Here is a 12,545-nt window from a genome sequence, read left to right as displayed (position 1 = left end):
CGTTGCGGAGCACAGGCTCTGGACGTGCAGGCTCAGCGGCCATGGCTCACGGGCCTAGCCGCCCCGCGGCATGTGGGATCTTCCCGGACCGGGGCACAAACCCATGTACCCTGCATCGGCAGGAGGAATCTCAACCACTGCGCTACCAGGGAAGCCCGACCTTTTCTTATCTTTCTGTTTTCCTCTCCAAATATTTTCTGTTTGCATTCTCTAATCTGAGCCAGGTATTAGAGGTGAAAATGTATAGAGAGATATGAGCCACCATTAATCACCTTCACCACTTTCTTGTACTTATAATGACTGTTTCCTCTTTGATTTCCTCACATCAAGTGGAAAAGTGTTTTCCAGCAAAGCTAGGCTTGAGGATGGAGGGAGAAGGTTGTGTGCAGGAGGAGGGAGAAGCAGATCTGGAAGAAGGGGCTGGGGTCTGTGAAAGAATTCTGGTCCAAGGATGAAATGGCAACCAAACTTAAAGGTGAAACTACTACAGAATGATAAACTTTGAATGGATTTCAGGCAGAAATTTTTTTTAAAGTATATTTATTTAGTTATTTATTGGCTGCATTGGGTCTTAGTTGTGGCATGCGGGATCTTTCATTGCGGTACGGGGCTCTTCATTTTGGTGCACAGGCTTCTCTCTAGTTGTGGCATGCAGGTTTTCTCTTCTCTGGTTGTGGCATGCGGGCTCCAGAGCACGTGGGCTCAGTAGCTGCAGCACGCAGGCTTAGTTGCCCCACGGCATGTGGGATCTTAGTTCCCCGACCAGGGATCAAACCCATCTCCCCTGCATTGGAAGTCGGGTTCTTTACCACTGGACCACCAGGGAAGTCCCGGAAATGTTTTTATTCAAAGCAACTTTCAAAAGCAGAAGAAATGTTATAAACAACCATTTCATGACAATTTTTAGAAGGTTCCAGTATTGACTTATAATTCAAAGATGAGATAGAACACATTGAGTTGTTTTGTTTTTCTCTCCAGGTTTGCAACACAACTACAGACAGGAAACACGCAGACACCTTTCTGGAGAAGTGTGTTACTGAGTCAATCATGAACGTCGTGAGCGGCTTTTTTAATTCTCCCTTTTCAGACAACAGTACCAGCCTGCAGGTAATATAAACAAACAAGTACAAAAGGAGTCTGTCACACAGAATTTCTGTACCTGATTTGAGTGTAGAAAACTTTAATACGCCTGGAAGTCCTTTCCTACACTTCTCAAGATCACTCTTCTTTCCTATTATTTACTATTATGCCGCTTTCTGAGTTTCCCAAGCTTTATTTTAAATAAAGAGGCTCCATCTTCAAACTGAATTATTTTTGCTCTCCCTCTAAGCAAAAGAGGAACTTTCACATCTGTAGATTGACTGCCAAGTGTCGAAATAACTGGTAATGATTCTTTAAATGGATAGACATTTTGACTCAATAATTCCGGTTTAGTAAATCCCGAAAGAATTCGCAGGGATTTATATACTAAGATTTTCACTGAAGTGTTTATAATACTTAAAAATTGACATCAACCTTAAATGTCCACAAACAGGGGAATAGCTAAATAAATTATGGTATATCTGTAGATGGCTTATTATATAGCAATTAAAAATCATGTTTTAAAAGAAAAATTGATGCCTAAGGAAAATGATCATGAAGCAATGTAAAGTGAAACAGGCCACAAAATTGCATCATAGTGTCATCCAGGTTTGTGCGTGTAAAGAATATATGTGCATATATACATAAGAAAACTCAGGAAGTAATTATCTTAAAAATGTTGATACTGATTATCTCTCCATGTTAGGATTATTGGTGATTTTCGTTGCCAAATATTCTACAGTGATTGTGTATTGCTCTTATAAAAGTATTATTTCAGTTATACTTTTTTTAGGGAAGACTTTTGAATGAACTATTAGAATCATGTAAAATTGTTTTTGTAGGTCAAAATTGTTGTCTCCTCTACTTGCTGATCATAGGAAACAAAAACATACAAGCAGTGAAACAAACAAACCCAAAATGCCTGCTCTGTTTATACTTGGAAATAAACCAGAGATTGTAAAAATATACTTAAATCCATGTCATTGGCTTCAAGAAATGCCATATTTTCCTGATTAAGAATATAGTTAAAATAATCAGTTTTCTATAGTGTCTGGTGTGGTGCCTCTCATGAGATGGGTACAAAATAAATATTTGTTGAATGAGATGTTCATTAAGTAGCACTGAAACTTAAAAGGCACGACAGTATTTTATTTTGGTGGGCCTTTTTTTTTTTGAGGTACGCGGGCCTCTCACTGTCGTGGCCTCTCCCGTTGCGGAGCACAGGCTCCGGACGCGCAGGCTCAGCGGCCACGGCTCACGGGCCCAGCCGCTCCGCGGCATGTGGGATCTTCCCGGACCGGGGCACGAACCTGTGTCCCCTGCATTGGCAGGCGGACGCTCAACCACTGCACCACCAGGGAAGCCCCTGGTGGGCCTTTTTTGATAATGCATAGATACTGCATCAGGAGTGTTAACGGTTTAGTGACCTGTTTGCCTCTTTTCTTTCTGTTCTCAGACACATCAGCCAGTTTTTATTCAGCTGCTTCAGTCTGCGTTCAGAATTTACAATTGCACCTGGCCAAATCCGGCACAGAAAGCCTCGGTGGAGTCCTGTATCAGAACTTTGGCTGAAGTGGGTAAGTCAGAGTGTCGGATTTTACTTATTTTCACATTTTGTGAAAGAAATCAGGCTTTTGGCTAATAGGCAGTACACGTAGCTTTCCAGTTTTCAACTTAAAAAGAGAGCAGGTGTGGTTTCTGTGAAGCTGAAGATCAGTGATCAGCAAATGACTCTGAAATTGCATCCTTTTTGAGAGGGGAATATAATTATTATATTTCTTCTTTTTAAATATTTTAAAATATATTTATTTTTAAATTATTATATTTCTAACCTTAAATTTAATATTGTATATGGTGCTTTAATATAGCTCAGTAAGATATTACACAAATGAGTTTAGTTTAATTGTTATCTCAGATTTCATTATGGAATTGTCTTATCTGTTAAGTAGCCTGATTTATTAACATCTTCATGTGGCAGGAGGACTTTTTGAGGGGTTTTTAGTTTTCTAATTTTGTGTGAAATTCATCAGTATTCATTGAGGCTCTGTTATGCATACAAGGCTTCAGAAATTCCAAATAAAATGGAATGCAAGGGGATAACAGCTAAGGGAAGGTTAGTACATTGTAGGAAGAATTTCTCATAGAGTCCTCTTTTTTTTAAATAAAGTTAATTAGGGCTGTCAGAAAGGAGGAGGGAAAAGAAATATAGACTGGGCTGGACTTCAAAAAACAAACAGAAGAGCTGGATCATTCTCTCAACTACAGGTGGTTCTGCAGGCATTGGGAAGGGCAGCTTATAGTGTGTTTCATTATCGTGGTCATCATCACTGCTGACATTTGTCAGTGCACACCATTTGCAATGCTAAGCAATTCACACGTATTATCTCATTTAATCCTTAGGTAGGCTCATTGATTATTTACATTTTACAGTTGAGGAAACAGAATTATCTAGATTAGGTAACTTGGCCAGGGTTATGGTATGTGCTCAGTAAATATTTGATAAATGAATAAATGGTTTAACTAATTAATGACCACGTAAAATATTTTTAGTCTTTTCTCCCCATCTGCAATTTGGTTTAAGTAACTCAATATTAACAAAATTTAATGATGGCTCAATTTTAATTTGAGTACATTCAAAAGCAGTTATAACCCAAGAGGATCAATTGAAAATTATTAAAACTAAGAGATTAATAGAGTTCATCTAGGTGATTAATTATAAATAAGTATTAAACTTGGTAGATTTTCTATATATCCAAAAGGGAGAAAAAATGTGAAAAAAATATGTCACAACAGCCATAGAAATAGTAATTACTCAAGAGAAAACTTAAGAAACGTAAGAGAATAAAATTATATTGCTATTTTGAGGGATATGAAAGATTTTAATAAATGGAGAGTTATACTATTTCTGGATTTCAAAATTCAACTTGTAAGGATGCCAGTTCTCCTCAAAATTATAATTTTAATGCTTTACATCCGAGACCCCTCCTTTGCACACACCGTCCCCTCGTCACGGCCCACTCGGGCTTAGGCACCCCAGGTAGGGCCACGCCCCACAAAGATGCATCCTCTGGCAGCTTGGCCTTTGCCACCTTCCTGCAGTTCCCACTGGTCCACGTCACCCTGCTGCTCTGAGGGACGGCCTGTCTTCCCGTACCGCAAAAAAAAAAAAAAAAAAAAGTTGCACATAGCAAAATGTCCGGCAGGATATCAATAAAGAAATAACATGGTATCTCTGGCTGGTGGAATTATAAGTCAGTCTGGTTCTGTTGTTCTTGCTTTCCTTTAACTTCTGAGTTCTTAATAACATACTTTTCAAGTTATGATAAAACAGTATTAAAAGCATCTTCATTTGGACCAAATCAGCTGGGAAATATACTAACCATCAAAAACTAAAATCTGAAGGAAAAGCAAAGAAATGTGATGATGCTATTTACTTTTCATAGGAATACATTGTGTTTGCTGCCAAGTACATTTCTATATTTTACATTTTAAGGCAGTCCCCCCTCTTCCTCCTCCCCTTTTTTTTTTTCTTTTCGTTTTTTTTTTTTTTTTGCGGTACGCGGGCCTCTCACTGTTGTGGCCTCTCCCGTTGCGGAGCACAGGCTCCGGACGCGCAGGCTCAGCGACCATGGCTCACGGGCCCAGCCGCTCCGCGGCATGTGGGATCCTCCCAGACCGGGGCAGGAACCCGTGTCCTCTGCATCGGCAGGCGGACTCTCAACCACTGCGTCACCAGGGAAGCCCCTCTCCTCCCCTTTTTTTCTCCTCTTTTTTCCTTCTGCTCTTGCTCCCTCAGTACTTAGTAAGTGCACTGAGGGAAGACACCAGTTGGCCCTACCCGGGGCACAGAGGGCATGCTGTTCACACCACTTACAAATTGAGAGGCGAAGAGCTTTGAGCCACAAGTGAGATTCCATGCTGTGCTTTCCTTCCGAGTTGCAAGTTGCTGCTTCAGTGGTGTTCCCTGTGTACTCACATCAGCTCTTGCAGAGCAGGATGGCAGAGCTTTGGGGGTTTAAAACAGTCACTGAAACTGGATCAGGCTAAAGATTCTTTCATTCCATTTTCTACCAGTTCCTCGACTGTTTATGAGTTAACAGGAAATTTTAGTCTCTTTGTATGCGAAAAGACATATGTGATAGGAAGTCTAAAAAATAATTATATCTAAGTCTACAGTCAGGGTAGGTTTGGAAGAGTGATGTATTGGTATAAAATCTGTTTTATCTTTGTGAACACTTTTTTGTAATTGCAGTATAGTTGATTTGCAATGTTTCAGGTATATAGCAAAGTGATTCAGCTATACATAAATATACATAATCTTTTTCATATTCTTTTTCATTCTGGTTTATTATAGGATATTGAATATAGTTCCCTGTTCTATATAGTAGGATCTCGTTGGTTATCTATTTTATGTATAGTACTGTGTATCTGTTAATCCCAAATTACTAATTTATCCCTCTGTTACCCCTTTCCCCTTTGCTAAACATAAGTTTGTTTTCTCTGTCTGTGAGTCTGTTTCTGTTTTGTAAATAAGTTCATTTGTATCATATTTTAGATTCCACATATAAGTGATATCAAATGATATTTGTCTTTCCCTGTCTGACTTACTTCACTTAGTATGATAATCTCTAGGTCCGCCCATGTTGCTGCAAATGGCAAGCCTGTTTTCTTCCGCTTCCTTGTTTGTTGTTTCCACCTGAACAGTTAGGAAGCTATGGAGATTCCATTCCCGCTATCCCCCGCATTTGTACTTCCCCCACCTTCTCCTCCATAATGGCCTAGTTTGACCCCACTTTGCTTCCTTTTTGGACCACTGTAGGCATTCAATGTTCTTTCCTTCTGTCTTTCTTCACTTAAATCTGCTACCAGAATAATCTTCTTGAAGTGAAATTCTCTCTGTTGGTTTAAAAACATCAACAACAAAGTCCTCAGCCTTCAGCAGCATACCTTTGTCTAACAAACTAAGGATGGATTCCTCGTTGCAATGTTTGTGGCCTCCACAGCCCTACCTCCTCTTTTGACCTTGCTCACTGCTTCTCAGTCCCCACCCAACAAACTGAACTATTATGCCCCAGGCATTGCTCACACTATAACTTTCTTTCTCCAGTTTCCACCATTGCCATCTCTCAGCATCTTTTCCATTACTCAAAAAAATTCTTTGTCCAAATTCCTCCATAAAAGCCATTTCTGACTCCCAGGTCCAGATCTGAACTCACCCTCATTTGGCCGTTTATACTTTTCTTACGGTCTTTACTGTATCCTAGCTTACATCATCATAGGTATTAATCTACTAGATTTTGAGGGGCAATGACTATGAAGTATCTGTCAAAAAGACATTAATAAAAGCTATTGTCTAGGATAAAAAAGGTGAAAAGCAAATTCTGCTATGCAATGGGTAGGCCACATCTTTTTTTATTTGTTGGTGGATGCTTTTTATGGAAAAACACATAACCAAAATGAGAGACATTCAGAAGTGAGCACCCATAGTAGTAAAGGGATCTAAACCCATCTTATCTGTGTAGTGATTGAAAACATTTGAAATATTTAGACAAAGAAAAGAAATCCGAGGGGGAACATAATTATTTTCCAACATTTCAAGGTGTGAATGGACTTCTTTTACAGGTTCCCAGGAATAGGATTATAATTAACATATGGTAGCTGCAAGAGGCAGATTTTTGTCCCATTGTAAAGAATAACTATTTTACAGTTAGTAATCTTAAAACCTTGGGAGTCACATATGATTCTTCCCTTTTGTTCACTTGCATTAAATACAACAGCAAGTTCTATTGGTTCCACTTCTAAAATACACCTTTTTTTGTGTTCTCTTGTGGGGCACCCTTGTCCAAATACACCATAATCTGACATGGATTACAGAAGAGTCTCCTTGCTGAACTCCCTACCTCCCCAGTCTCACAACAATCCATTCCCTACACAATAATTAGAGTGATCTTAAAATGTAAATCAAGCCCTATCTTTCACCTATGTAAAACTCTCCATTTCACTGAAGATTCCTATACCTTATCATGACTTAGAAAGCCCTTCATCATCTGAGCCTCATCTACTACTCCTTTCCCCCATTTCCCTACCCTCACTTCACCCACACTGGCCTTCATTCTGTCTCTCATCTACAAGCCTTTTTCTCATTGTAGGGCATCTGCGTGTGCTGTTCCCACTATTTGGATCCTTATCTCCCAGATGGTCACGTGTTCAAAAGTTCAGTGCTCAGTGAAGTGTTGCAGCTCCCCCCGTCCTATCTTACTGTCTTAGCACTATTTGAAAGCACCTTGTTTGTTTGCTTCTTTATTGTCAGCTTCTCCCATTAGAGCCTAAACTATGAAAGCAGGGACTTTGCTTTATTCACTGATCACTACTGCCTAAAAGTGTCTGGTTCTGATGAAGCTGGTTTATGAATGTGGTTGACTGACAATAATTCATGAGCTAGATATTTCGCAGATAGTGAAATTTAGGAATAGAAAGGTTAAATAACTTGCCCAATTAACAAGTAGTTGAGTTGGATTTGAAATCCAGGTTCCTCTGAGTGTGAAGTTATGCTCTTCCAGGTTGTCCCAGAAGCCATATCTTAGGAAGCCCTGACATATAAACTAGAACTATGGCAGTCTGGCTTGCTGGTAGGGAGCTGTCTGAAATTTTATAACTCAGGTGCAAGGTCATTTTCGTGTTTCAGCAACTCTTTAAGAATACAAAAGGGCATTATTATAATTCAAATATGTAAGAATTTATAGTTATAAAACAAAGAATATACATATTTAAGAAAAATATTACAAGTCGGGAGAATACTTAGTTTTGATAAAGCAAATTTTCAGTGCATTTACAAATTGGTAAACATACTCCTATACATACAAATAGCTATTATATTATCTATTATAGTGACATTTATATAACAGTTTTCAGTTTGTAAAGTGCTCTCAAGTACATTGGTTCAACTCATCTATCATCAAAAGTACTTCACTCTCTTCCATATTTGTACATTGGACACAAAAGGTAGTTAAAACAGCAAAAGTATTTACTAAATTAGCACTTACCTGGCTGGGAGTAGAGAGCATTTATTAGTGATAGACATTGTGGTAAACCCTATGATGTGGACATAATTCTTAGCCCCATTTTACAGATGCAAACATGAAGTTAGCAAGGTTAGACAGCTTGCTAGGTCACACAGGCAGGTGTGAACCCCTTCTAGACTGACATGTTAGCAGGCATTTGTGATGCTCTACTATCACAAATAGGTTTAAGTAAACATTGTTTCATACCTTTAAGGTACGAAATATTGATCAAGATGTTAATGCCCTTGGTCAGTTACTGTTCCTCAGTTTATTCATTTATATAAAATACAATAGCACGTGTTAGAAGTACTTCAAGAAAAAGCATCCAAGGATTACTCCCATGTTACTTCACTTAAAAAAGAATTTTGTTCCATGTGTTTCATAATCTTCAAATGATTTAGGGGGATTAATATTGGGTACTTTGTTGGAAACATAATCATTTTTTCCACATGGAAATTCTGTAAAATATCTTGTACAAATGGTTTGAATAATGAACATCCATCTTCAAGCCAGTTGTTTCCCCCCCAAATTCGACTGTGTGTAAATCATTAATTCTTTGAGAAGAGAAATTCAGTCTTTATTAAAACAAACATGTCTATTTTCATCTATCTAGATGTTATGGCTGATTGTATAAAGAGCTTGACATAATACATCCCTGTAATTATGGTTTTAAAGTAATAATGGAAATATAAAAACTCCATTATTAATTAATTAATTTATGGCTGCGCTGCATGGCATGTGGGATCTTAGTTCCCCAACCAGGGATCGAACCCATGCCCCCTGCAGTGGAAGCGCACAGTCTTAACCACTGGACCACCAGGGAAGTCCCTCCATTATTACTTTAAAAAAATTAAATATGAATGAGTCAGAAGACAGGGCAAAATCTTATAAAGGTTTTCACTTATTTATTAATTGAACTATTTATAATGAACCATCATTACCTGAAAGGCATTATTCTAGTTGTAAGGGAACTGCAGTCTGTCAAACCATATTTCCTGCCCTCAATGAATTTCTAGTACATTGGGGGTAGATGTAACATGTATAGAAATCACAAAGCAGAATAAAACTAAGTACCTTATCTGTTACAAATTTCTAGAGCCTGACACTGTGCCTAGAGCATGGTAGGTACTCAGTGAATATTTATTGTATGAACAAAATACCTGGGTGAATACAAAGAAATGAGTGAATATCCTATTCTTGTCATTAGCTGCGTGATATCCTATTGTGTGCCTATATTCTAATTTACTTAACCCCACCGTTGGTTATTTATGTTGTTTCCAGTCATTTTGCTCATGAGGAAGAATAAGGTAAACACCTAAAGGTAGAATTTCTGGGTATTCTAATTTCGACAGATGCTGCCCTCTGTAGAGGTTGTTCAATTTATACGCCACAAGCAATGTAGGAGAGTATCTTTCTCCTTGATAATGTGCTGTGTTATCAAATTCTTACATATTTGCAAATCTTATAAATAAAAGTATTGTTATAGTTTTAACGTGTGTTTCTCTTCTTATGCGTGAGGGAAAACAAAACCTCTCCATATGATTGATCCATTGGCATTTTCTGTGAACTGTCACTTTTTGTGTTTTGCTCACTTTTCCTGAAGGCTTTGTTTTTCTCGATAGCTTGGACGAGCAGGGTCTACTCTTCATTGTGGTGCGCGGGCTTCTCATTGCAGTGGCTTCTCTTGTTGTGGAGCACGGGCTGTAGGGCGCTTGGATAGCCCTTTATTTCTTAAGAAAATGAGCTCTTTGCCTATAAGTAGCCAATATTTTTTCTCAATTTTTCATTTGTCATTTCAATATTTTTTGGCATGCAGGAATTTCTTTTCTTTTTTTTATAAACATTTATTTTATTCATTTATTTTTGGCTGCATTGGGTCTTCGTTGCTGCATGCTGGCTTTCTCCAGTTGCGGCGAGCAGGGTCTACTCTTCGTTGTGGTGCGCGGGCTTCTCATTGCAGTGGCTTCTCTTGTTGTGGAGCACGGGCTGTAGGGCGCTTGGATAGCCCTTTATTTCTTAAGAAAATGAGCTCTTTGCCTATAAGTAGCCAATATTTTTTCTCAGTTTTTCATTTGTCATTTCAATATTTTTTGGCATGCAGGAATTTCTTTTCTTTTTTTTATAAACATTTATTTTATTCATTTATTTTTGGCTGCATTGGGTCTTCGTTGCTGCATGCTGGCTTTCTCCAGTTGCGGCGAGCAGGGTCTACTCTTCGTTGTGGTGCGCGGGCTTCTCATTGCAGTGGCTTCTCTTGTTGTGGAGCACGGGCTGTAGGGCGCTTGGATAGCCCTTTATTTCTTAAGAAAATGAGCTCTTTGCCTATAAGTAGCCAATATTTTTTCTCAATTTTTCATTTGTCATTTCAATATTTTTTGGCATGCAGGAATTTCTTTTCTTTTTTTTATAAACATTTATTTTATTCATTTATTTTTGGCTGCATTGGGTCTTCGTTGCTGCATGCTGGCTTTCTCCAGTTGCGGCGAGCAGGGTCTACTCTTCGTTGTGGTGCGCGGGCTTCTCATTGCAGTGGCTTCTCTTGTTGTGGAGCACGGGCTGTAGGGCGCTTGGATAGCCCTTTATTTCTTAAGAAAATGAGCTCTTTGCCTATAAGTAGCCAATATTTTTTCTCAATTTTTCATTTGTCATTTCAATATTTTTTGGCATGCAGGAATTTCTTTTCTTTTTTTTATAAACATTTATTTTATTCATTTATTTTTGGCTGCATTGGGTCTTCGTTGCTGCATGCTGGCTTTCTCCAGTTGCGGCGAGCAGGGTCTACTCTTCGTTGTGGTGCATGGGCTTCTCATTGCAGTGGCTTCTCTTGTTGTGGAGCACGGGCTGTAGGGCGCGTGGGCTTCAGTAGTTGTAGCACGGGGGCTCAGTAGTTGTGACTTGCGGGCTGTAGAGCAGAGGCTCAGTAGTTGTGGCGCACGGGCTTAGTTGCTCCACGGCATGTGGGATCTTCCCGAACCAGGGCTCAAACCCGTGTCCCCTGCATTGGCAGGCGGATTCTTAACCACTGCACCACCAGGGAAGCCCAGAAATTTATTTTCTTTTAGGCATTTTAGGTTTTCTTTCATCTTCAGAGTGGCCTTGATCAGTATAAGATGCTGTTTCTTAATTCCCATTGAGAATTTTCATGTTTTTAGTTTCTCTGTCTGTTTGTGTTTTTGGTGTGACTGTTTACAATTTTGAGTTATCTGGAATATATTTAGTTGTAAGGTATAAGATATGGAATTAACTTAATTTTTTCCAGATGACTAGTCACGTGTGCCAGTACTAGTTCTTGCACAACCATAAAATTATATATATTTTTTTATTGAGGTAAAATTGATATAGAACAATATATTAGTTTCAAGTATGCAACATAATAATTTGATATTTGTATACACTACAAAGTGATCATCACAAGAAGTATAGTTTCTATCTGTCACCATGCAGTCGACCCCCTTCACTCTTTTCACCCACCTCCTAACCCCCTTCTCCTCTGATAACCACTGATCTGTTCTCTGTATCCATGAGTTTTGTTTTGATTTGTTTGTTCATTTGTTTCAATTTTTAGAGTCCATGTATAAGTGAAATCATGTGATGTTTGTCTTTCTCTGTCTGATTTATTTCATTTAGCATAATAACCTCAAGATCCATCCATGTTGTTCCAAATGGCAAGATTTCCTTCTTTTTTATGGCTGAATAGTATTCCATTGTATGTGTGTATATATGTTTTATACATATATAAAAGATATCTTCTTTATCCATTCATTAATTGATGAACACTTAGGATGTTTCCATATCTTGGCTATTGTAAATAATGCTGCACTGAACATGGGGGTGTGTATATCTTTTGGGGTTAGTGCCTTCGTTGTCTTTGGATAAATACTCAGAAGTAGAATAAGTGGATTATATGGTAGTTCTATTTTTAATTTTTAAGAAACCTCCATACTGTTGTTTTTCATAGTGGCTGCACCGATTTATATACCCACCAACAGTGCAAAAAGGATTCCCTTTTCTCCACATCCTGTTTAACACCTGTAATACAATTGTTTTATTTATTCAATTTAGGGGTTAATTAAGTATAGTTTGAGTACCAAACAAGAAAGATACATTTTGTGTTTTTAGTGTTCTTTGTATTTAAGAACACTAGTGTTTCAGTACAGATTTATCCTGGATATTTTGACATGATTCAGAAAAGGTACTACTCTCTGCTCACCCCATTATACCTTCCTTGTGCACCAGCTGTCCTTGCTCTTGCGGACCTGTACAGGAGAGCTTGACAATAAATGAAGCGTTATAATTACTGCTCACACTTTCTGTTGCCTTTTCCCCCTGCCTGTCAGTTTATCTCTCTAAGCATTTTTTTTCCTGTCAGTTTATCTCTCTAAGCATTTTTTTTCCATGGCACTT

The 12,545-nt window shown here is 38.5% G+C and overlaps 1 protein-coding gene across 1 annotated transcript in view; it reads left to right on the top strand.

Moving 5' to 3' along the window:
• The window catches only part of ITPR2 (inositol 1,4,5-trisphosphate receptor type 2), a 526,257-nt gene that overhangs the window by 276,632 nt on the left and 237,080 nt on the right, over positions 1-12,545 (top strand). The window contains exons 33-34 of the mRNA XM_082849662.1: positions 979-1,107; positions 2,537-2,657. Coding sequence (XP_082705788.1) covers positions 979-1,107; positions 2,537-2,657 — 250 coding nt within the window. The remainder of the gene's footprint in view (positions 1-978; positions 1,108-2,536; positions 2,658-12,545) is intronic.

Source organism: Leucopleurus acutus, assembly GCF_964270905.1.
Source record: "Leucopleurus acutus genome assembly, chromosome: 11".
NCBI lineage: Eukaryota > Metazoa > Chordata > Mammalia > Artiodactyla > Delphinidae > Leucopleurus > Leucopleurus acutus.
This window is presented reverse-complemented; position numbering and strand designations above follow the sequence as displayed.